The sequence below is a fragment of the Heloderma suspectum genome, chromosome 5 (genome assembly GCF_057233095.1).
Source record: "Heloderma suspectum isolate Gila_16-S chromosome 5, 16-S_ref, whole genome shotgun sequence".
In the NCBI taxonomy this organism is placed as follows: Eukaryota; Metazoa; Chordata; class Lepidosauria; order Squamata; family Helodermatidae; genus Heloderma; species Heloderma suspectum.
Window position 1 is genome coordinate 168134437 of NC_139462.1, and position 26628 is coordinate 168161064.

The following is a 26628-nucleotide window of genomic DNA, read 5'->3' on the forward strand; positions in this document are numbered from 1 at the left end:
GCAGCCATTATCTAAATGGTTTCAGCCACCAGCTGATACCTTTTACTCAAATATGGTAATGGAATAGCCACTGTAAACTACTATAGATTATATACTCTGAAATATACCAGTTTTCTGTGAAATCATTTGTAACTTTTAAAAGTGAAATCATGAAAAAATATATGTATCTCAGGTATTCTATTTGGACCTTCGCCATAGCTGAGCTTGCACTGACTACACAATATTGCAAAGAGTATTGTGCAACTCAGAAACTGTCAAAAAGCCCATGATTGATCGATCTGTAATAACCAACATGCATCTACCTTTGATTGATCTGTTTTAGGCAATCTCTCCTACTTTTGTGTTTAGCATGTTTGTTTAGTCCTGAGACACATACTATTGATTTTTTTTATTATTATCTGCAAGTAACTGAAGAAAAAGAACAGGCTTCTAAATGCAGCAGCCCCCAAACAAAATACTGTGGGAATACCTATGATTTATATGGTTATTTAAGATGAAGGAAAATCTCTAGATTTGGCTTGGTACTGAACAGTTCATACTCTAAAGGAACACATTTTCAGGGATTTTCAGCCACTGAGTCACATGGACAGAAATGAATTTCTATTACAGTTTGTTGAAAACAGCTGGTATTAAAGCATCACTAGCGAGAAAGAATTAGAGTAACAGTTATTGTACAAGTCTTCTTGTTTGGTTTTTAAAGTTATTCATCTGGGACGTCATGGCTGTATTAAAGGTGCCAAGGACACAAAATTATTTCTGAGCAGCTGGAACTTGCTCTTGCTAGAAATGCCAGGTAATTGTGATTATGATGCAACTTGGGTTCTCTCGCTTGATTAAACAGCAAACATTACAAATATGTAACTTTTCCAGTTTTGCAAGAAGAATGAAAGCGCTGCCTTAACTGCTGAACATTTCACTCAGTGTCATTAGAAACAGCTCCCATTCAATTGCTGTCTTCAAAGGCACATTTTTTGTTGTTTGTCCTGTTTGTAACAGATGTTTTGTATCACATACTTCAACGGACTAATTCATCTGCAAGGGATCGCCCACTCTAGCTGGTGTGCATCCAGCTGTGAAAATAGCTCAAGTGTCATTTGCGGACACTTTCATTCCATTCCTCTGATCTCATAGGAACTCAGTGACCACATCCAAGTCCAAAAGAAAGAAAGAGAATTGAGAACATCCACATCCTTTAAAAAAATTCCAGCGTGGGAGTAATGTCACTTCAAGCAGGAAGCATTTCTGAAAGGAACGTAGGCAGTGCTGAAGGAAGATATACTAATCTCCTCGTGGTGGTGCATCTCACATCAAAATCAGCCATTTCATATTAAAAAAAGCACAGGAGCTCTATGACTAGGATGAAGCTAAGAGCACCTGGTTAAACTGATGTCCACAGAGCCATTCAATCAATCACCACTCCTCACTAAAAGGCACTGATTCCCATTACAAGATGCATAAGCCACGATACAAGTTCAATTCACCATGTGAGCACTTTCTTATCCCAGGAAGCCACTTTAATATATTTCTGAGCTAGAAACAAAATCAATTTGAATTGTTCTCTAGTGAAACCATAGCCCGTTAATGGCCGTGCAGTCACATTAAAATGTATCAGTAGACAGAAACAATATTCTATGTCTATGAAGAAGCCAGTTTTTGTTTTTTCAGTGACCAAATGAAACAACTAATGGTAATGAAGATCAGACTGCCTGGTGATGCTTTAACGTCCGCTGGGATTGCTCCATCATAGGTCTAAATTGGTCTGGGAAGGTACAGCTATTAACTTCCTCATATATATGAAGCAAAAAGAAATTACGTAGTCTGAATTTTGAAGAGAAAAAAGTAGAGTAAATCCTTTCCCCCTTAACTCTTAAGATCCATTTTATTAAGAACATAAGATAGGGTTGCACAATAAAATTCACCGTGTGTCACCAAGATACTGTTTTCACCATTTCAGAGAAGCTGTTTGTGAGAAAATAATCAGTTTCTAGATTAGCCATGCTTGTGATTGGTGCATGGATAATTTCACCATTGTGAAATGGCAGAACCGCAACAAACCGCCACTGTAATTTAGAATTTCTAGCTTAAACTAGGCACATTTCATTGAGATGCTGGGCTGAAGCCTCGTGATCCTCAGGCAACAAGTGCTATAGAAGCATTGTCATCACACTAAAGCAGTTGCGGTAGTTCATGGCCAGGAATAACAAGCTGGCCAGGAGCTGCCAAGGCTGCTCCTCACACTAGTGACTAGCAGTTGCTGGTGCATCGCCAGTTCGCCACTGGATTGTGCAGCACCCTTCTCTCTGGTATGCCATATAAGGTTTACAATGGTTTGGCTGCCTGCACTAGATTGCAGATCACACCCCAGAGCTTATGGTTCTTTTGAGACTTACCAAATGGTTCCTTTGAGACTCCTGAGAAGACGCCATAGCAGCATTGAGAAGCAATACATACTGCACACAGAAACGTCTAGCATGTCTCTGCCTTCTACCATATCAGACTTTATCCATCTAGGCCAGCATTTTCTACTCTGACTAGTAGTAGGTCTTCAGGATCTCCAGCAGAGATCTTTCCCATCACTTTATTTATTTTTATTTATTGCACTTATATCCCACCTTTTTTCCTCTTGCAAGGAACCTAAGGTGGCTTACATGATCTTCCTCCTCTCCATTTTATCCTCACAACAACAACCCTGTGAGGTAGGTTGGGCTGAGAGTCTGTGACTGGCCCAAAGTCACCCAGTGAGCTTCCGTGGCCGAGTGGGGACTAGAACCCAGATTTCCCAGCTCCCACAGTCAACCTCAGTGGTGGAGAACTTTGGGAAGTCCAGGGACCATTTTTGCTCCTCCCACCATGGGCTGCACCTCCCTCCATGTCAGCACCAAAAAATCATTAAAAAATAAAACGTTAAAAATGTTAAACAGCTGATTTAAAGCTGATTTTGTTTTCAAGCTAAGTTGGACCCTTTTGGTGCTCTGTAGTAGCTATGGAGCATTAAAATGGTCCAAAAGACTTCAAAATGGCCTCTCCAAGTGCCTTCTTGGTGTGTGTGTGTGTTTTTTACAATGTAGTGGGGGGGGGGATGGGTTGCACACAGCCCGCAGGCTGAACGTTGCCTATCCCTTCTTTACCTGAAGATGCCTGGGACTAAGTGTAGGACCTTCTGCATTCAAAGCAACTGCTCTACCACTGTGCTACAGTCCCTCATCAATAGTCCCTTTGCAAAATCCAAAATGATCTAAAGGTTTTACAGCCCTAAAAGCCTCCCTGAAATACCGGTGCAATATTAATTATATGAATGCTGAATGCTGCATACAAAATGCTAAGGTAAAATCTACTGGGTCAATGACCCATGACTGGGAAAACAGAAGCCAGCAAGCCATTTAAAATGGCTTCTCATCATACTTCAAGATGGCTGACCCATACCTGATTCCCACAAAATTGCAGGATGGTTTCTTTACTGAGGGACAGCATAACATAAGAAGTATGCTGGTTTTGAGGAGACCAAAGCACTGTGCAAAACACCACATGGCAGCTCAATAAATACAGCTGAATTTTGTATGAGCAATGAATTTGGCAGAATCGCAGAATAATATATAAAAGGTGTTTGATATATAGTTTACAGCCAACTGTCAATAAGCACTATTTCACAAAATTCCTGAAAAATAATTACACATCATTTTCTATGCTGTAAATTAATAAGCGTTAAAAGGAGACATAAGCCCTGTTCAGACCTTCAAGAGAATGTGTGACTGTTTGAAGTGGGTACTGGGATGGGGCTCTACATGCTGGCTCCACTGCATACTTCTCTGGGCATGCCGCCCCCCCCCCCCCCGTCCAGACTTTGCTGCCTTGAACCAGCAAGGTCTAGAAGGGGATTTTACTTGCATTTATGCAAACTGAGGGGGTGGGGATGGTGCTCATGGAGATACAGGGCAGGAGTGGGCAATCCCGGGAGGTCCAGGGGCCATTTTCACTCTGAGACAACCCACCTGTGGGTGCCAAAAACAGGGCCCTTTTGACCCCTTTGGTGCGCCATAGCAGCTCCAGATGCCATTTTGTTTGATTTTTTAAAAACACACAGTGAGCATAAAACTTTGCCTTATGCAGTGCAATCCTATGTATACTCACTAAGAAGTAAGTCTCACTGACCACATTCGCACAGGATGATAAGCCAGGTAGGGAGGTATAAGAATTTTGTTTCAGGTCACAAATCATCAAAACTTACCCCATTTACAACCCTGAAGGTGAACAGGAGTGCATTTTTCAGAAAAAGTTTGCACAGTCCCAAGCTTTTGATTGCATTCAGAAAATGTGTGTTTTTTGAAATGTGAGCACTTTAAAAGGCACATTTTCCAAAGGATAACACATTTACACATTTCAGTCAATGTGCACACTTTTGAAAAATGTGCAGTGAAATGTGCGCTTTTGAATGGGGAAAAAAAATCCAGGTCACAAAATGAAAATAGGACCAGGGCTTCAAAATGGAGTTCAGAGAATCATGGCAATCTCAAGCATCCCTGGTTGCCCAAACCCTGAAGCCAGGACGCTGGAGTATCCAGAAGGCAACTCATCCTTATCATGAATGAACTGTCTGCTGGTGCACACAGCCTGTTTGCGTCCATTTTGTTCATCCCCGCTAGTGCAACCACTACGCAAACTCGAAAGGGTTTGTTTTGTGTGTTGTCCAAACCAGGGATCCTGTGTTATTGCTCCTTTTATAAGCCAAAATCGCAAACCAGGGTTTGTTCTTGATTAACAAATCCTGGCTTGTAAGGGCAGCAACAAACCAGAATCCCTGGTTTGACAACATGCTAAATAAACCTTTCCTGGTTTGTTTATCAGTCACACTAGCAGGAAGGAGCAAAGTGGGAGCAGCTGGGCTGCCTGCAACAACCAGCCTGCAGCTCATTTTCAATAAATGAGGACTCTCCAGAATTCATGAGTTTCATGAATAAAAACTTAGCAAAAGTAAACTCATCAGCTGAGTGATGAGGTAGGTAGGAGTACAATTAAAGGCCTCTTAAGTTTTGCAAGCATTTGGAAAGGAGACTTCCACAGTAATAAACCAAAAAGTTAGCGTTTAACTACTACTCTTACGTAAAATCCGGGCAACAAAATAGAAAATAAATGACAACTGCTCTGTATCGTTTTGAGCCATTACTTTGAACTGAAAACACTGTGTTATTTTTATTTGTATTAAAATTCAAATTACTTCCTTATTTACAATATTACTTCTTTGCTTACAATATAATCACTTCCTTATTTACACTAATACTACATTTAAAGTCACACAGTGCCATAATCTGGGCTTGCCTTATCTGATTCTTAGGTTATATTAGACTTAGCAACATTTCTTATTAAATTAGAACTGGGCTAAATTTCAACAGGACGTGATATTTTACTCAATATTTTTACATCCTGCTGCCAGTTTTCCCCAAACGTTGACACTTTAATATGCAAATAGGGTTGTGATTGGGCCCACAGTTGGATCTAGTTGAAGTTATTAGTTAATGTAATAGAAATACCAGTTCTCTACGTGGCAATGTGCATTCATGATTGTTGATGATTTGTGTGAAGCTGCTATTACAAAACTGCATAATAGCTTATTCTGTCCTCTAAGGCTAGAACATCAAATAAGAGGAGGAGGAAGGATCAGATGGGATACATATCAATGGTACATGTCAATTATTTGATTTAAATAAATAATCATATGATAATGAGCTATCAGGTAGAACACTGAATAACAGCACTGACAAATCCCTCCACATCATTGTGTATGTAGGTATCCAGCTACAGACTAAAAATCTAGTACAAAATCTAGTACAGGAAACTGCCTAATGCCAGGTCAGATTATTTGTTCTTCTAGCTCAGTATTATCTCCTCTGACTGGCATTGGCTCTTGGGGTCTTTAGAAGAGGCCTTCTACATCACCTGCTTTCTGATTATTTTTAACAACTGATGCCAGGGATTGAGCTGGGGCCTTATGCAGCATGTGCCCTATCATTCAGTTATGCGTCCTTCCATGTTAATCAGGTTCTACAAACTGGTGTCAGCAGCCATTTTTGCAATCAAAGCTGCTAGAAAAAGTGTAGCTGTGGCCACAAAAATGACTGCTGGTTACCTATGTGTACAGCCTGGCTCAAGGTATCCTCCGTCCATCTGCTACACATAATCACATGCACACAGAGAAACTGGTCATGGGAACTGGACCTAAGTTAACCAACCATGTGACCTCATCCTTAGATAGATTATGCATTGCAGATTCTGGACAGTTTCTGATTTGAACTGTATGTGGATGATCTAACAAATTAGCACACGGGGGACACTGATGTGACCTCAATCTCACATGTTAGAACCAGAGAGGCATTGCCAATTACTATCTTGATTATCAGAGTTATCAAAGTCGCAGCCCTTGATTTTCTGCATCAAGAAATACTGGAAGATGGCACAGCAGAGCTTTGGCACTGGCCAAGTTATTTAAGTAGTGTAGTGTTATGGTGTTATACATTTCAGCAAGTTTGTTTTCAAAGGACTACAAAAGTGCAGCTTTTCGAGAGACTGGTTGACAAGAATGGTATCAAATATTTTATTGCCTCTCTTCTTCTTGAGGTTTTTTTTTCATCTAGGTGAACATATCACATTTCATTTTGGACACCAAACACAGCTGTTTATAGAATTCATGTTACGGTTTTCTTCATAATTCTATTCAAATGCAGATGGTATTCTCATTTAACTTATGCTGTTTAAGTTAAAGGAAATATAGTAATGAGAGATTTTTGTCAGCAAATGCAAGGACCTTAAAAAAATTTATTTAGAAATGTGGAATCCAAAATGCATACATTTTAATTTGGATATCATTCAAATCAACAAAGTAACTGACAGGAAATTGAAGAAGCAATATTTAAATAAAAAATGTGTGAATTCTTTACATTCATACATTTTAAAAAATGAAGGCCTCAAAGGCCTTTTGGTTAATGTAACCATTGGTCGATTTTAGTATCTGAAGTTTGTGAAGCCACTGGTAGGGCAAAATCCTGAGTAGCAGCAGTGGGGAAGAACTTTGTTAGGTTCACATTTTAATAGGAACTAACCTAATTCACACTTCCTGAACTGCCTTTTTTCCTCTTGCAAGGAACCCAAGGTGGCGTACATAATCCTCTTCCTCCTCCATTTTATCCTCACAGCAACTACCCTGTGAGGTGGTCTGTGGCTGGCCCAAAGTCACCCAGTGAGCTTCCATGGCTGAGTGGGGACTAGAACCCGGATCTCCCAGCTCCCAGTCCAACACTCTTGCCACTAACCCACACTGGCTCTTAGGGAAAAATACATCCAAAAATGTATAGGAAACATTTTTTTTAAAAAAGCAAATTCATGCAGAAACAGGATGGAACGAATTTGTGCTTGAAAAAATTATAGAAAGCGCAACAGTTCCATCCCTTCCTACTGGGTAGTTGAAAAGTTAGGAAGCATAACCTCAGAAAACCATCAATGACATCCTAAAACTAAAGAAAGAAAGAAAGAAAGAAAGAAAGAAAGAAAGAAAGCGAGAAACGGAAACTAGTCCAAACAGGAATCATTAGAAGAACTATCTGGCATGTTCAGAATTTTCTAATGGCATCAGAAGAAAAATGTGTCATCCTTATTATAAGGAAAGATCTGGGAACGGTGAGACATGAGGCTTCACTGCAAGGCACTCTCTGACAGCGCAATGCTATGCATGTTTACTCAGAAGCAAGTCTCACCTGCTTCAGTGTAAGTACACAGACAGGATTGCAGCAGTCACTGTTTCAATGTGTGATTCTGACACATTAGCCCTTATTATGGGCATGATTTTGCTTTTTCACTGAAGTCTTTTTTAGTGAAGACTTATTAGCAAAGATTAGAAGAATAATTAATTGCCCACTGGAAAAATATGAATATGATATTGTAATTAGATTTTAATTTTGTTTAGCAAATTACCCCTATTGCTTTTAGCATTTTGTTTTTGTGTGAAAAACACTGGGTTACTGATGTGTACTGACTGAAAAAATGAGGAGCTGTAAAGATATCAACTGCATGCCCTAGCTAAAACTGTGATCCTTAACATGTAGCAAAACATATAGGTATTCTTACAGCCAAAATGAAGCTCCCAGACCCCACAAGTATTCATGTACACACAATAAAAAAAAATGCAAACTGCATATACATTATTGTATAAGATTACAACTCCTGAAAAAAATAAAGTCTGCTTTGTCTTGGTGCAACCTTTTAAATATGAAAAGCAACATTTACAGTTTTCTTGCTCTGATTTTTTCTTATCGAGAGAGATAATATTCAAAACTGAAATGAACTTAATATACCAAAAATATTGCATAGTGATATCCTATGCAAAATATTCAAAATTTTAATTAACCATGAACTAGTAGCATTTGAAGCAACATAGAGAACATTCTTTTTATTTCTAATTATAAAGTATATTGGGAGCTTAGAATGTTTTTCCATATAATACTGCGGGAACGGAAATTGCAGTATTTTATCATTAACTAGGTTCCAGTGTCACATTATGAAACTATGTAGAATAGATGAACACTACAATTAATCATATCCAAACACTGCCCAATATGACAGCAGGCTCCAATCAAAGGTTCTGTGAGAGGGATCAAGACAAGCTTGGGCGTTACTTGTAAAATCCTGCGCATTTTGCAAGAGTGCTGACTATTCAGACTCAAAAAAATTTCCCATCTTCAGAAACACCATTCATTACTTTGTGAGATTTTTTTTTTCTTACAGGAGAGTCATAATTCTAGAGCATAAGAAATACCATAGACTGTATTTCATTTCTACCTGTAAACCCACAGGGGAGTATCGATGTAGGTGGTATGTGGTTTAAAGGGTTGATCTCTTCTCCTACCTCTCTTATGAAAATAAATAGGTCTTGCATGCAGATTTAATGGCAGGAATTTATATAGGTAATTTCAGCTGAAGTTTTTATAACATGATCAGACCATTGCAGACTTTGGGAGGGAAGAAAAAGGTCTTAAAAATCACACTCAGGGAGCAACAGTGGCAGATGCGCTAGGGTGCTACAAATCAGGATTAGAGTATTATTGCATGTAAGTGAGGAAATTATGTCTACTGTCACGTATTTCCCACTAGTAACTAAATGCCATTCCCTCAGTTACATGTACAGCAAAACTCACTACCAAAATATATGTTAGCAGATGGGCATCTTAAAAAACAAAATGATTATATGACAATGCCAAATGCTTATGCTGAGAAAAGAGCTGATACTTCAAAATCCCTCACTTTGCACATTCCTATTAGTCTCCTGTCTCTCCAAATCAAGCAGACAAAAATTGTCCAGTGGAATAAGTGTGTGACTTTGCATACTCAATACAGTGGAACTCAACTGAGCCACTTCTGAGAAGCTGTCGAAAAGTAAAACAGAGAAACAATCAAGGCTTCAGTTGATTTAATTTGGTACCAGATTGGCTTTTTGTAAGCTAGCCCTCCCCCAACCTGGTGCCCTCCAGATGTTTTGGACTTCATCTCCCAGAATTCCTGACCATTGGCTATGCTGGCTGGGGCTGACGGAGTTGAAGTCCGCAACCTCTGGAGGGCACCAGACTGGAAAAGGCTTGTAAGCTATTGTTCTCTCAAGTGTCATGCTGGGTCGTCTAAGCATGCCAGAAATGAAGCTAAGGTATAGCACAAGATTCAAAGTCAAAAATGAGTTTTGGGGTTACATGGGGTATTAGCTTGATGAAGAATGCTGTATATTGCAAAATTTTTGGACAAATTCACAAATGTTTAATCAGCTGGATATATAGAAGCTACTGGGATTCAGTCCAACAATCCCAGTACCACATCACAACAAATCTTCCCCATTATCTTACAAGTGGAATTTATATGGCCATTTCCTTTTTGATAATGCTTTGATAATACTACAGTTTCAAGCCCTCCATCCTTCCATGGTCAGTAAAATGAGTACCCAGCTTGCTGGGGGAAAGGTAGTCATGACTGGGGAAGGAAATGGCAAACCACCCCGTTATAGTTGGCCATGAAAACGCCAGCGCAAGCGGCGTCCCTCCAGGGGTCAGTAATGACCCGGTGCTTGCACACGAGGAACCTTTCCTTACCTTTCCTTCAATTTCGTTTACCTTAGCTGATAAGCAAAGTTTTTTTATTATTATTATTAAATCACCCCTGGAGAACACTTATCAAAGCAGTAGTCATCCAACCAAATCACAGTAGATCCATATCAGCACAGAATCAAAACACCAGCTTAATTCACCTCTGGTATCCTTTTGAATATTTCAGCAATTCAGTAAGTTCTCTTCCCCTGTTGTTTGTGTCGATTCTAAAAGGCTCTTTTTATTTTTAAAGAAATAAAAAATGTAACAGGAGTAGCAGCATATGTGCTCATCCTGGCAACCGAGAATACACAGGAGTGTAATTTTCTTGCTCTCCCTAATGCAATGATTCATAGACTAACCAAAATGTAATTTACTTTGTAATTCCCTTTCCATCGTTAAAGAAGAACACAAACCCTTCCCAATCAGCACCTCTACTAGCATAAGCGTTCAGTAGTACAAATGGGCATTTCAGTTCACAAATGAAGATGTCTTCAGCATACTTGTCATCTGGAAGCCACTTGGGGGCTAACCTGATCCCCTTGTTAGCATAAATAGCAGAATGGGAGATTTAAGGGCCAACTTAGGGGGCACACTCTGAACAAGGGACTACCCAGAGATTATTGCACAAAACGTCACATAATTGTGTCCCTGTTTTTTATGGGTACTGCTCTGCTCAAACTTCCAGTTGAGTGAAATTGTGTCATCAGCAATGGCAGTGCAGAAGCCTGTTGCCAAGAATCCCTGAATATACATGTATGGTGGTTATGGAGCGATGTCAGCAACCTGTACCCAGTGGAGGCTGGTGGCTCCGATGTCAGTGGGGTGGTGAATCTGCTCCAGGTTTCAGCCAGAACCAGTCAGGACTCTAAAGGAGCTATCCAAGATTCTAAACCTGCTGCTGAACCCTATCTGCAAAATAGGTCCAGCACCTCGGTTAGCACCTTTAGAGTTCAGACTGGTTCTGATTAAAGCCTGATGCGGATTCACTGCCCCACTGACATTGGAGCCACCAGCCTCCACTGCCTGTACCTGATGTGCAGTAAAATTCTCCTTATCATTTGGCGGCATGCTACAGAAGATCAAGCAACCCTTGAACATGGGAAGCTGCCTTATTCTAAGTCAAACCTTTAGTCCATCTTGCCTAGTATTGTCTACTCTGACAGTCTGCAGCTCTCCAGGGTCTCCAGCAAAAGTTTTTGCCATCACTTGTTTTTGCCATCACTTGTTTTTGCCATCACTTACCTGATCTTTTTAACTCTACATTCCAGGGACTGAATGTAGAACTAGGGATGGGAGAATTGTCAGTTTCACTTTCTCCCTCATTTTAATTTTTAAAATCTCCCGAATACTAAACCCCTTGTGAATTTTGGTAAATCCTTCTCAAAAATGAGCTGAAACAAAATTCTCACCCATCTGCACCAGCCAAATTCAATAGGTACAGCTGTTCGCAGCATGGAGAGGATCATGATGTACCTGCCTGTCATATACCTGTTACAGGTGAGGAGCCTGTCAGAAAAAAAGGTGGCAACCCTACTACAGCACAAACATGGCTGAATACACAGGGATTCAAAGAGCTAACAGCTAAAAGCCCAGGGCCTGGATGGACGACTCTGTCAGTTTCAGTTCATCCCACTTTTGAACTTCTTAAATTTCAAGGTCTGTTTGTCCCAAATATGGTGAACTTTGTGGATTTTGGTACATTCTTACCAAAACCGGACTCGTGCAAAACGCTCACCCATCGCTGCTGGGAACCTTTCATGGCAAGGCCATTCCGGCCACTGAGCTCTGCCCCACTCCCCACACAGTTGTTAGAACTCACCCTGGGATACTTTGATCACCTATATGGGCCTGGAATTCCCATGCACCTGAATGCTGTGCACATGCTTTTAAAAGTTCAACGCATGCTAGCAGCATGCATAACACTGATGCAGATGATCTATACAATCCAAACTCATCACTGTTCCACTAACCTTTGACTGCTCTGTAGCTGAAAGCACTTCAGTAAATTCTCAGTGAACTTGGGCACACATGCAAAGATGACCACCTGCTATAACGGGGGGGTGGGGGTAGGGAGGAAAGTCTGAGTAATTTCCAATGAAGGAAGAAAAGTGTGTGTGCATGCTCACTTACTGTTGGTTGCATAACATATGACGGATGAGGCATCCATGAAGTACTCTGAACCTGTGTATCAGAAAGCACCGTATTAGCACAATAGGACAAAAAAGTAACAACAACAACTCAGCAAAACCTCACTTGGAATAAAACGCAGAGCAGATCAAGAACTTGGTGCTCCAGTTACTTAGGAAAATGTTGCTGTCATAATTTTAGATGTTATTGAAGTTAAAGAATTTGGGAATAATATTGATCAGATTTCCTCCAGAGACTTGCATTTTAAATCTTAACTGCAGGGCCTCACTTATGAATTCAAGGGCATATGTGGACAAGATTGATGCTGTAACTCGGATTCAAGCTACATTAGGGATGGTGCGGGCGCCCGTTTCGGTCCGCAAATCTGTCAGACCACCAGCGCCTGCACCTCCCGAGCTGCGCCCCGAGCCCTCCCCCTCTCTTGCCAGTCCCTGGACCACCCTCCCGCATTCGGTAAGCAGCCCACAACTTACCCAGGCCTGTCTGTCTCTGTCCTGATCACCATGTTTTTAAAAAACATGGAGATCAGCAGCTTGTGCCCATAGAATTATATGCAAAATAGTGCTGTGAATCTAGCATATATGGGCGATTCACAGTGCTTTTTGCATATAAGTCTATGTGCCCGCAGACTCGCACTGCACAGCGCTATTTTGCATATAAGTTTATGGGCACAGGCTGCTGTTTACTGAGTGCAGAGGGGGGCTCGAGTGCAGCCCAGGGGGCCAGCGAGCATGGGAAGGGGCTGGGTAGGCGCCCAGAGAACCCAGATGGGGGGGGCCTTGTCCATCCCTAAGCTCCATGGCAGCAATGCTGATCATCACAGTGACCCCCAACAATCCACCTGGGAGATAGGCACAGTTGTAGAGCTGATGCAAGTGGCAGTCCATAGAGATGTCATGCAAAAGTAAACCCTGCTGCTCAGCCTAGTAGTAATGAGCCATGCTGCATATTGTGAATGTGTGATGGGTATGGAGAAAGTAATGCATGTGCTTGCATGACTCAATGAGCCATTAGATGAAGGACAAGTTCATGTTGAGAGGGAAGGCATATTCTCATGGTCTAGGGCAGCCTTCCCTAACCTGGTACCATACAGATGTTTTGGACTACAACTCCCAGCATTGGCCACACTGGCTGGGACTGGTGGGAGTTGAAGTCCAAAACATCAGGAGGGCACCAGGTTGGGGAAGGCTTATCTAGGGTCCTCAGGCTGTGTGACTGACAGGTCCAAGGTTCATTCTTTACAAAGGGATGAACACACAAACACATGTACTGACAGAGGTTCTTGGAGTCAGAGTTAGCTTTAATCAAAGCAGCATGTTGTGGAGGCAGACAACTGAAAAGTCAGCTTTCAGATTATTTATTCTTACATTTTGATCCATTTTTTTTTTTTTCCTTTTGAGAGGAACTGAAAGTGGCTTACATGGTCAACATTGTGAAAATGGATTGATCAACTCAGAGAATTACAATTGGCACATAATCTCGCTATGAACTTGTCCAGGTATTAAGATCTGCAGGAGAGGGTCTTTTGAAGACGGCGACGCCATTAACCATAGAGGACCGTTTGCCAGGCCTGTATGAAAGGGCTTTCCCCTGTATTGTTCCCAAACTATGGAATGCACTCCCTCAAGAACTACAATTGGCCCCCACTCTCTTGGCTTTTAGAAAAGGTATGAATATGCACCTCTTTGATCTGGCCTATTAAAATGTGTAGATTAATGTAGGGATGGACGAAAGTCCCTTACCTGGTCCCGCAGCTGTTTTCAGTGTGCGGGGGAGGCGCTCCGTTTCTCCCCCCAAAATTTTTGGCGGGTGGGGAGGCGCCCTGCCCCTCCCGGCTGAAATTCAGGCTGGGGGGGAGGCGCCCCATCCCTCCCCGCCAAAATTCTGGCCGGGGGGAGCGCCTTGCCCCTCCGGCCGTGAAATAAAAAGTTATATAAAAACAAAAACAAAAACGTGATAGGCTACGTAACGATTTACGTAGCCTATCACGGCTAGATTTTCAAAGTCAGCCGTGATAGGCTACGTAAATCACGTTTTTGTTTCTGTTTTTTTACATTACTGGGAAATGGTGGTGGCGGTGGTGGTTGGAAGACCGGCCGCCGCCGCCCCGCCGCCACCGCCCCGCCGCTGCCCTGCCGCCGGGAGCTGCTGCCGAGAGGGACATTCGCACGAGGTAAGTCCCATCCCGGGGGGGGCACAGGGGGGTGTCGGAGAATTTCCCCACCAATTTCGGGGGGCCGAATGTGTTCGGCCTCCCGGAGATTCATGGAGAAATTCTCCGACATCCCTAGATTAATGCTTTAATGTTTTTACCATTTTTAATGTTCTTGTTTTCACTCTTTTACAGGTGTATTGTCTTAAATTGTTGTACACCATCTTATGGAGTATATACAGTCAGGGCCAGAAATATTGGAACAAGGATAACTGTTTTGGCATTTGGCCTTTGTACACTACCACCACATTGAAGTTGAAAGGAAACACACCCAGATGGGAGTGAAGTCAGGACTTCCAGCTGTAATTCAAGGGGTTTGACAAAGTGGGGCACTAACCATTCAGGAAGTACAGCCAGTGGCATACACCCCCCCCCCATCGTTGGTTGGTCATAAGAAATGGAACAAACCAACATCATTTCAAACTTAAGGATCGCCTTTAATACCTGGATGAAAATCCTTTGCAGTCAATGACTGTCTGAACTCTGGAACCCATGGACATGACCAAATGCTGAGTTCTCTCCCTTGAGATGCTTTGCCAGGCCTTTACTGCAGCTGCCTTCAGCTGCTGCTTGTTTTTGGGTCTTTCTGCCTTCAGTCTTGTCTTCAGTAAGTGAAAAGCATGCTCTATTGGGTTGAGATCAGGTGACTGACTTGGCCACTGAAGAACATCCCACTTCTTTGCCTTCAGAAACTCTTGGGTAGCTTTTGCTGTATGTTTTGGGTCATTATCCATCTGCAGTATGAAGCGGCGTCTTATCGGTTTGGCAGCGTTCGGCTGAATCTGAGCAGAAAGTATAGCCCTATACACTTCAGAATTCATCCTGCTGCTTTTATCAGCAGTCAGGTCATCAATAAACACCTGTGACCCGGTTCCATTGGCAGCCATACATGCCCATGCCATAACACTGCCTCCACCATGTTTGACAGATGATGTGGTATGCTTTGGATCATGAGCTGTTCCTTTCCTTCTCCATACTTTTCTCTTCCCATCATTCTGGTACAAGTTAATCATGGTTTCATCAGTCCAAAGAATCTTATTCCAGAACTGGGCAGGCTTTTTTAGGTGTTTGCTCGCAAAGGCTAATCTGGCCTGTCTGTTCTTGAGCGTTACCAGTGGTTTGCACCTTGTTGTGAAGCCTCTGGATTTACATTCATAAAGCTGTCTCTTGACTGTAGATGTTAACAATGACATGCCTAACTCCTCAAGAGCATTCTTGACCTGGCTAGATGTTGTGAAAGGGTTCCTCTTCACCATGAGCAGAATTCTGTGGTTATCCACTTTAGTTGTCTTCTGTGGTCTTCCAGGCCTTTTCTTGTTGCTGAGCTTGCCAGTTAATTCCTTCTTTTTCAGGATGTTCCAAACTGTTGTGTTGGCCACTCCCAATGTTTTTGCTACCTCTCTGATGGATTTATTTTGTTTCCTCGGCCTAATGATGGCCTCCTTCACTCGCATGGACACCTCTTTGGACTTCATGTTGGGAGTTCTAGTGAACAGCTACCAAATGCAAATGTAACACTCAGAACCACCTCCAAGACTTTTATCTGCTTGATTGTTCATGGGGTACCCAGGAAACAGGCCACACCTGGCCATGCAGCCACTTGTCAGCCATTTGTTCCATTACTTATGAGCCCCCAACGATGGGTGTGTGTGTATGTCACTGGCTGTACTTCCTGAATGGTTAGTGCCCCACTTTTGTCAAACCCCTTGACTTGCAGCTTAAAATCCTGACTTCGCTCCCATCTGGGTGTGTTTCCTTTCAACTTCAATGTGGTGGTGTACAGAGGCCAACTGCCAAAACAGTTATCCTTGTTCCAATATTTATGTTAGGGATGGCGGAGAATTTCTCCCTGAAACTTCGGGGGGCCAAGTGCCAATGTGTTCGGCCCCCCGAACAAGTTTCGGGGAGAAATTCTCAGCACCCCCCCGCCCCCCGCACCCCCCCCGGGACGGGACTTACCTTTGGCGAATGTCCCTCCCGGCGGCGGGTCCGGCCGGCGGTTCGTCGGGTCTTCGTCCAGGGCGGGAGCGGCAGCCGGTCTTTCGACCGGCTGCCGCCGCTGCCATTCCAATAAAAGAAAAAAAAAACGCCCCCGTGATAGGCTACGTGACGATTAACGTAGCCTATCATGGCTAGATTTGCAAAGTCAGCCGTGATAGGCTACGTAAATCGTCATGTAGCCTATCACAGGTGACTTAAAAAAAAAAAAAAAGTGCGTACGGATAATGGCGGCCCCCATAGGGAGCCGCCATTCCCGTTCCTTATTTGGTCACTGTAGTCTACGTAAAGATTACGTAGACTACAGCGAAAATAAGGGCAACGCTATTTGCGTTGCCCTTATTTTGCCGTAGTCTACGTAAAGATTTACGTAGACTACAGTGACCAAATAAGGAACGCGAATGGCGGCTCCCTATGCGGGCCACCATTTGCGTACGCGCTTTTTTTTTTTTAAGTCACCCGTGATAGGCTACGTGACGATTTACGTAGCCTATCACGGCTGACTTTGCAGATCTAGCCGTGATAGGCTACATTAATCGTCACGTAGCCTATCACGGGGGCGGTTTTTTTTTTAACTTTTAATTTCGCGGCCGGGCGAGGCGAGGCGCCTCCTCCCCGGCCTGAATTTCGGCCGGGCGAGGCGGGAAGCCTCCCCCCCGGCCTGAATTTTGGCCGGGTGAGGCGGGAAGCCTCCCCCCCCGGCCTGAACTTCGCGGGGAGAGCAGCGAAGCACCTCCCCCCCACCGCGAAAAGCTGCGAGACCAGGTAAGTGACTTTCGTGCACCCCTAATTTCTGGCCCTGACTGTAAATGCTAATAATAATAAAAAATTCACCAATACTTAGCATGCTCATGAGCAAGAAATATTCACATCCTATGTTGATCAAATGAGATTTAGATTAAAAACATAGTTCACAAGTTAAGAAACATAATTAATAACAATCCTAATTAAAAACTTATTGGTACAAACTTCAAAGTTCAGTGATGCTCCAGGAAATATATCAGTTACTCAGTGAGAAATTTCATCATGCTTACCCTATTTCACAATAATTATTATCCTGTTATCCTATCTATTTCTGCAAGAGCTAGAAACTAGGGATGTTGGACAATTCCACCATGGACTCCAGTGAGGCCGGATTCTTTAGAATCTCCCCCCGGAGTCCGTGGCGGAACGGCCTCCCCCACCGCCACCCTCCGAAATCCCCCCCCGGAACGGACCTACCTGGCGGCGGAAGTGGTGGCAGGGGTGGCGGCTCCGGGTCATCTTCGGGCTGCTGCAGCCGCAAATGGCGTCCTGAGTAGGCGACGCCATTTGCGTCCCTACGCTAGGCCATGATAGGCTATGTATATATTTACATAGCCTGTCGCAGCTAAAGCAGGGACGCAAATGGTGGCCGCTCACGGCAAAAGAGAGGGACGCAAATGGCATAGCAGCCGCCATTTGCATCCCCGCTATAGCTGTGACAGACTACGTAAATATTTACATAGCCTATCACGGCTAAAGCAGGGACGCAAATGGTGTAGGGGACGCCATTTTCATCCCTGCTTTAGCCATGATAGGCTATGTAAATATATACGTAGCCTATCACGGCCTAGGGTAGGGATGCAAATGGCATCCCCCACACAGGATGCTATTTGCCTCTGCAGCAGCCAGCAGCAGATGGGGGCCCTGCTGCAGATCGGCCTGGCTGGCAGCTCCATGGACTGGCCATGGAGCGGAGCCGGCCGGTCAGGATTCCGGGGGGGAGGACTGGATTGCCTCCCCCCCCCGTCGAGGAGTCCAAGGGGAGGACCAGATTGCCTCCCCTCTGCCACGGAAGCCAGCAGAGCCAAGTAAGTGGGGTTTCATACACCCCTACTAGAAACATAAGAAGCTGCCTTATATCAGGTCAGACAATCCTTCTAACCCGGTATTGTCTCCTCTGACTGGGACTGGCTCACCAGGGTCTCTGGCAGAGGGATTTCCTTTCACCTGCTAGCTGATCCTTTTAACTGGACATGCCAGTATTTGAACCTGGAACATTTGGCACACAGATCATGGGGTGAGATCCAGATCAACTGTGTTGGCAGAAGTGGCCTTCCCTTCACCCTCCTTACCACAGCAGCCCCTCCAGCCCCCTGAAAATGCTATACAGAGAGTCAGGAGAATCTGCTGAATGGAATGAGTTGTGGTGGTGGTGGTGGTGGTGATGGTGAGCAGGGATCCCCAAAAATCAGGCAAAGGGACCATCCATGAGTGGAGCCCTTCCTCTTGCAGAAGGCAGAACCTGGATCCAACCCCATGTGCTCTACAGCTATGGTGTGATCCCTCTATTTAAGTATAATCTTTCTTTAGCAGACAATAAGATCTTGTTTACTTACTTACTTTCAGCAAGCAAAGCTAGAATCTTCAGACTTTAGGTCAGACTCAGAACAACCAAATCAGAAGTTTACACAGTCCTTTAATATCTAATATAATGTATTCATATATTATATTAGATCTATGACAACAGGTTATACATTCAGACCACTAGCTTCTCTCTCTCTATTGCTCACCCCACAGAGTTCCAAACACCTAACAGAGGAACATATGGAGTGTGAATTAACAATATTCCATGCCTTATAGGGGTGATCATAAACACCAGAGTATACCATGGCAAGTCTCATATATGTTATTCATGTCAATTAGAAGTCAAGCTAAACATGTTGGTGCTATTGCAACTTCCCCATCTAAGTTATCTGAATCAATAGGTATAAGAGCTCACTGTGAGGACATTTTCAGTCACAACACTCTTAATAAACTGTTCAGATTCCCCTCACAGTTTTGCAATATATAAGAAAAAAATTATAAATTTATTAGAAATAAAAGAAATTAGAATAATCAAAAACATTCACCATTTTGGTTAGACGCTTTGTAGTGAAGATACAGTATATGATTAATCAAAATTTAGATATACATTGTTTTACCAGAAGAACACTTCTTGAAAGAGCTTGGGTTGTCATGCTTCCCTCTTCTTTTTGCAAGTGTTAATGTCCAAAGTTTAGGGCCAAAGGTTACATATTACTTGGCACCTGTTAGTAGGGATGTCAGAGAATTCCGCCACGGATTGAAATGGGATCGAATTCCCTTCAGTCTGTGCCACGAAATCCTCTGCGGAACAGCACCACGAGGTCCTGCGGAGCCAGTAGTCATGCAGCTTTTTTTCGTCATCCGCAAAGAGTTGCGAAATTTTCGAAAATAAAAACGCAGTGTAGTATATTCCGATAATAAATACGTAAGTTTTTTTTTTAATGAATTGTGCCCACCACCTTGTTTGTGGGTGTTCTTTTTAAATTGAAATCCTCCGTCTCCATTTACTTTCAGCCAAAACACTTCCTCTTCCTAGGGGCTTCCCAAAAGAAGGCTGTCTTAGGCGTGCCTGAGTGATGAACTCTTTGTTTAAAGCAACACTGTTTTAAAGAAAGAAAAAACATTTTAAAATGACCATGCTGCTCCAGGACCGGCATGGTCATTTTAAAAGGTTTTTTCTTTCTTTAAAACAGCATTGCTTTAAACAAAGAGTTTATCGTTCAGGTACACATAAGACAGCCTTCTTTTAGGAAGCCCTAGGAAGAGGAAGTGTTTTGGCTGAAAGTAAATGGAGATGGAGGATTTCAATTAAAAAAAAACACAGGTAAATATTTACGAAAAATAGCGATTCTTACAGAAGTTATGCAGACTAACGGAGACGGCTGGGTTGTTGGTATGGATTTATCTTCGTAATTTTTGGAGCGGAAAAAGAGAGGAGAATTCCGGGGACTTGTGAACAGTGGAACAGAGCACTGGCCGCAAACTGCGGAAGTCAAGCGGCACAGAAGGTACACAATTCGTACATCCCTACCTGTTAGTATGAATTCTCAGTATACATACATAATAAGGTGATGATAATTTTCAGACACTGGTAAAACTTAGGGATAGGGGAGGAATTTGTTTAGTTCAAATTTTAATGCAAATATACCCAATTTTGCCCTTTCGAACCAATATGCAAACTGAAAGGCAACCATCATTCGAAATTTGCACTCCTCCAAATTTTGCGATGGAGTTCTCCAATCCAAAAATGCATACATAAATGTGTATATTAGGAAAATAAGATTAAAAAGTGAACTATATTGGGGAAATTGCTTGCAAATGATTGTATATTAGGCAAAATTATATACAAAATGCATTTATTAGGAGAAATGTGCACAAACATGCATATGAATTTTCATGCAAACATTTAAAAAAAATCTCAAAGCTTGAGACAAACTAAATTTAACATTGGAAAAATGAGAAACTGAAATTGACAGATTCATCCATCCCTAGTAAAAGTGATGATTTTTTAAACAATCAGTGAATACTGTCAGGGATTCAAAGCCCTCCCGTGGAGTAATGAAGCAACAGAGACTCGCTTAGCAATCTACAAGCTCTTTATTCAGTTAATAGAGCCTCTTCACCCCTAAAGTGAGTACAAAGGCTAGACGCTGCCCCCTGGGCCTAATTAATAAAGAAGACCTTTTGTTAAGAGAACTACTGAAACACAGCAGTTGCCTTTCAACTACTGAAACGATCTTTCACCGAATGGATCTTTCACTGTGCTCTACAAGCTTTCTCTGAGCTCCTCCCTTCAGGGCATTTCAAAATTTGGGCACCACCATAGAGAAGGCTGTCCCTTTTGTAAAATCTTCATGTATTTCTCCCACTGAAGGTACTTGGGGAAGGACCTCCTCTGAAGATCTTAATACACGGGCATGATGGTATGGGAGGAGATGTTCCTTCAGATGTTTGAACTCCAAGCTATTTAGGGCACAATCCTACGCCTGTTTAGACAGGAAAAAGTCCTACAACTCCCAGCATGCCCCAGCCAGCATGGTAGCCTGGGGCATGCTGGGAGTTGTAGGACTTTTTTTCTGTCTAAACAGGCATAGGATTGCACCATTAGGGATTTAAAGTTGTTCATCAGCAACTTGAATTGGTATTGTTAGCAAATAGGGAGCCAATGTAATTCCTTAAGAATTGAAGTGACATGGTTCCATCAAGGTAAGCCAACCAGAATTCAAGAAGCTGAATTCTGGACAAGTTGAAGCTTCTGAACCATTTTCAAGGGCAACCCCAGATATCATTATAATCAAATCCAACCTGAACGTTACCAGAACATAGGCCACCATGGCAAGGCTATCTTTATCAAAGAAAGGCCACAGTTGGTAAACTAGTGTGCCCTGAGCCACAGTAGTCATCTAGGTCTCTAGTGACAATGTGGGATCAAGGAGAACCCCCCCACTCCCAAGTAGCAAGTTCAATCCCAGGCTGAACAACTTCCTGGAGCCAGGAACCACCTATCCACAGTGTCTTCAGCTTGTCAGGATTCAACTTCAGTTTATTGATCCTCATCTATCTTATTACCAAGTCCAGATAGCAGTTTCACAGCCTCATCTGGTTCAGCATACTGATGAGACTTTGTGCCAGATCTCCAGATGATCTAACTCAGCATCTACATATAGTTGTTACCTTCCCTAACATGCTTTGAATAACCATATGTATTTGTTCAGTGCCTTTATCTTTTCTTTGTCGTTCTCAGACTGCATAACCACCAAAGGTGTGAAGTCTTTAATTCACTTAGCATCTTGCCTAATCACTTTTCCTAACAACAAATTAGAACTCTCATGGTACAGACTTATTCCCTCCTTGTTCAATCACATCTATTCCTGTGATTGACATCATCTCCAGCTGATACCTTAGTCTATAAGGGAAACTCTTCCTGTCTGTCTTTCTTTCATTTTCTTCATTATTATCTCTACTTTCCTAGGTGTCAACACTGCATTATCCATCCGATATTGCTTCAGTACTTGGAAAGGAAACTTAACAGAATAATCTGGAGCTAAAATAATATAATTCTCTTGAGGAAACATCAGCTAGCTACTATCTCTAATATCAGTAATATCAGAATGGGGTCACTGTAATCTTAAAGAACTTTTTGTGTTTGGAGGAGAATCTTATGAACAGACAAACAAGCACACTTCTACCTAACTCCCCCCACCCTGTTCACTTTTCCTAGGGATTGGTGGGAAAGTGCAGTGATGCTCCCAAGCCTTGGGAGAAAAGAAGTAGTACAGCTCCAAGGATTTGTCTAACTCGTCATTCCCGATCCTGGAGCCCTCCAGAAGTTTTGGATTTGAACTCCCATCTGCCCTAGCCAGCATGGTCAGGAATGCTGGGAGCTGTAGTTCTAAACTTCTGGACAACACCAGATTGGGGAAGGTTGGTCTAATTAAGCTCTGGAGAAGCTTCCTAACCCACCCTAAGGGAAAAACAAAACAAAACAGGAGGCTTTCATTACTGGTCTGGCTAGATCTCCTCCTAGACTATGTCTTGGTTCACATGATCACTGCAGTCTACCATGGCTTATTTATATAAGTGTGGGTTGGGGCACATGCCAGCAGCCATTGTGAACATTCAAGTCACAGCAATCACTGTGGTTTATCGTGATGTCCAAACCCAGCAAAGGTGGGTTGTTGGCATGGTTAACAATCTACCCACAACCTATAGGTTGTTTTAAGTCACGGTGGACTGCAGCAATCGTGTTAACTGGCCCAATTTTTATCCTTATCCTTATCCTTTCCTCATCCTGTGATTTTTCTTGATACAAGTTCTTAGTGTTAACCAAACTCAAACAGAATCAACTGCCTTCTCTAATACTTAAATTGTAGGTACCTTCCAACTGTTTCTAAGTCTCCAACCTAAATTGTACCTTCCAATTGCTTTCTTTACTCTATGGTAGTTTTGCTGGGATTCTTGGGCTGACATCCTATTTTTTGTCCAAGTGAATACATACCTGGTTGAGGACAATTATTTGTTTGAATCAGCTTTACATACAATGCAGTAATCAAGGTTTTCTGATTTGATTCTGTAGACTGGGAGCAAATAGTGTCTGCCATACAAGTCAGAGAACCAAAATACGATTCAGTGAAGGTTTCATACTTCCTTTTGTTTGGAATGGCTTTTGTCAAACAGGCTTCCTTATGGCAGGATTCACATCAAATACCATCTATATTTCTCAGGAATACAGACACATAACAAAAGTTTTTACACTCACACAAGCATTCTCATAATCAAGTTAAAAGTCAGATAATTCTATCATGCTGGTAAAGCATGGTGAAGAGAGCATATTCCATCATATGCTGTTATTAATTATGAAGGAATAGTATAGACAGAACAGATAGTTCACAGACAGCCATCAGACATGTAAAACAGTGGAGGAACATGTTAGAAGACTGACTGGTAAAACTACTTGAGGGTAATGTAACGCAGAGCATTCACTTTGCGTTATCTGAAATGTGTTAGTTAAATTACACTGCCACCTATTGAACTCTCATGCAGAAGTAAGAACTGAGTTAAAATCCAACACTTGCTTCTTTTTCATGAGCATGAGTCTTAATTCTAGTGCCACTGCAGCCATGAAAAACTTGCAGTTCTCTACTGAAGATATGTATATTGCTTAGTTTACACAGAAATAGAATTTGTCACAGCAAATATTTAACAACAAAAAACTTGCCAAGTTACCACAGTAGTCATGGATTTTAAAGCAGACATTAACTTGCCAAAAGGCCACAGTAGTCATGGACTTGGAGGGAGCAATCCTATGGACGCTAGACAGCAGTTAGATGACCATAGGATATCTAGTTTTCTGGGAACCAACCTCAGAGCCCACGAGGTCAGTTCCTGGAGAAATGATGTCCCCCCACTTTTGCGCTGCCTCGGAAGCAGCGCGGAACAGCCCCATGCTCCGTGCTCGCAAGAGGAGTGTGGAGCAGCCAAAAAGGGACATTCCCGGAGGGCGTTCTGGGGTGGGGAGGGTGGAAATGCCTGTACGACACATCCAATGTATCGTACAGCAGACTCCTACCCCGCGCTGCCCTCCCACGGCTAGACAGCCGCAATCGGCTGTCTAGCCAAAAATGCAGGGCAGGAGAAGAGGGGAGGGAACAATCCCCTCTGTGCTTCTCCTGCCCTGCATTGGATAGGCGGTCACCTCTGAGTTCAGAGGTGACTGTCTATCTGAATAGCATTGTGCCCTAAAGCACGCATGTTTAGTGAAATGTGGTTTCCAATGATTTATCATTGCTCACCAGGTTTTTTTCTTTTTTAAAGAACTCAAACCTTGTTTAAGTATGCTGCAATGTAAGTATAAGTGTAAAGAAGTTTTAGTTTGTGGGGCACTTAAAAAAAAGTTTAAAAGCGCCTCTTATTGGGAAGGTATAACAAACTCAGAGCAAAAGAGTTAAAACACGATGGAGACAAAGCACATTCATGCAGAATTCTACCCATTAAAAAAAAAGTAAGGATGATAAACTTTGGATAGTATTGTCTGAAAATGAAAACTCAAGAGATTTATCTGAAAAGCTGATTGAAATATGACAAATGCATGGTAGTTGTAGTTACCAGAGTAGATTCAGATCCAGAACAAACTGGAAATCTTAAGCAAATATCCTTTTGAAGAGCAAACAAAACAGCTTACATAATAGCACGACTCACATGTGCAGATATGCACCATATTTTTCTCTAAATTCATGTATCCTTCACTGACATGCCAATTACAAGCATTGACTTATATGAAGCACATGCAGTTCAAACATACCTGATATGTGGAGACAGGGGAAGCAGCAATGAATGGCGTGATGGATGTCTGTGGAATCATGCGGTTTGTAGCAATACTGTACGGTGAGGAATAAAATCTGCAGACAAAAAAACAAAAAGGAAGATACTTGAGGTATGGACTGACATGTTGCAATGAACGGTTTCACAGCCAAAGACAAATGGGGATCCTTCCAAATTAATGATGTTCCTGCCCTTTCAAAACAATGGCTGGATCTAGATTTAGTCATACTAAATTAAGTCATAATGAACTTCAGTCACATTGATTTCAATAGGCCTACTCTAAGTCTGACTAAATTTGGATCCAACCAATATCTTTTTTAATGTGCTGGTTCTCTGGATTGTGGCTAAGATGTTGGGAGAACAAAAACATTTCTTTTATTAAATGGTTTTAATCAGACTTCTAGTAACCTCAAGGTCAGATGCCAGCAAAAATCTATAAGCTATAAGTAGAACTGAGACCTGCAAACTCTCTAATTCATATCTAACTCAGCCTTGGTAACCTCAATACGATGACTTTCGGATCTGGAATTTTTCAAGGTTGTCACAAGATTGAATTTGTAGCCTGTGGTTCACAATCCTTGTATTCAGATAACACACAGTACCTTTGTAGAAAAGGGAAGGGGTAGAGTAGGTATGTTTGAAATATGAAGAGTATAATGCAGGGGTGAGCAACCTGATGTCCTCTGGATGTTTCAGACTACAACTCCCATCAGTCCCAGCTAGCATGACCAATGGACAGGGATTATGGGAGTTGTAGTCCAAAACATCTGGAGGATACTGGGTTGGCTACCCCTGGTGTAAAGGATACCCTAGCTTGATAGATTTACAATCCCCATCAGATAGGGATCAATAACTACAACAATCTAACCATTAGAACACTCCTTATACGGGAACAAATACTAGATTCTGCTTTCCAGCTCTGTTTTTTATGATATTAATTCTACACTGTAGAGCAGTAACCCTGTTAAAAGAAATCAGAGATCCATGAGAGGCTGAGGATAGAATGTGATGGGTGTTCAGCAAGTCACTTTTTTAACTGGTCACCTGTGATTTTGAAGACACCTCACTTGCTTAGGGAAGGGGAACTTTCTGGTTCTCTCCCATAAAACATTAATAGCAACTAAGGTCATGTCAAGTGTAATTCCTACGCTCACACTGACAGATTCACTTGAGAACATAGAGGAAAGACTGACATATGAAGAAGTGAAGAGGACTAGATGTTCTCGAATGTATTAGAACTGGGGAAGTGGTGAATGACAATCTGGACTTACTGACTGATAAGCTCTGCTTCTGACCAACTGCTTTTGGAACTAAAATGTAACATAAATCATTGTTGTGTAACAGAATGAATTCCACTAGTGATGTATTAATATTTTGACTATTGTACTATGTTTTTCAATGAAGTCAGGCATTGATTAATTATAACTATTATTATTAATCAAGTGAGATTCTGACTTATTAACCTCAGAACTATTTTGATAACTGAGCTATTGATTTATTGAGCTA

General features: G+C 42.2%; 1 protein-coding gene across 3 annotated transcripts in view; it reads right to left on the minus strand.

Moving 5' to 3' along the window:
* The window catches only part of RBMS3 (RNA binding motif single stranded interacting protein 3), a 1080127-nt gene that overhangs the window by 84286 nt on the left and 969213 nt on the right, over positions 1 to 26628 (minus strand). For all 3 annotated transcript variants that reach the window (XM_084858281.1, XM_084858283.1, XM_084858282.1), the window contains 2 exons: positions 25103 to 25199; positions 12246 to 12296 (listed from right to left, as the gene is read on the minus strand). In XM_084858281.1, coding sequence (XP_084714407.1) covers positions 12246 to 12296; positions 25103 to 25199 — 148 coding nt within the window. The remainder of the gene's footprint in view (positions 1 to 12245; positions 12297 to 25102; positions 25200 to 26628) is intronic.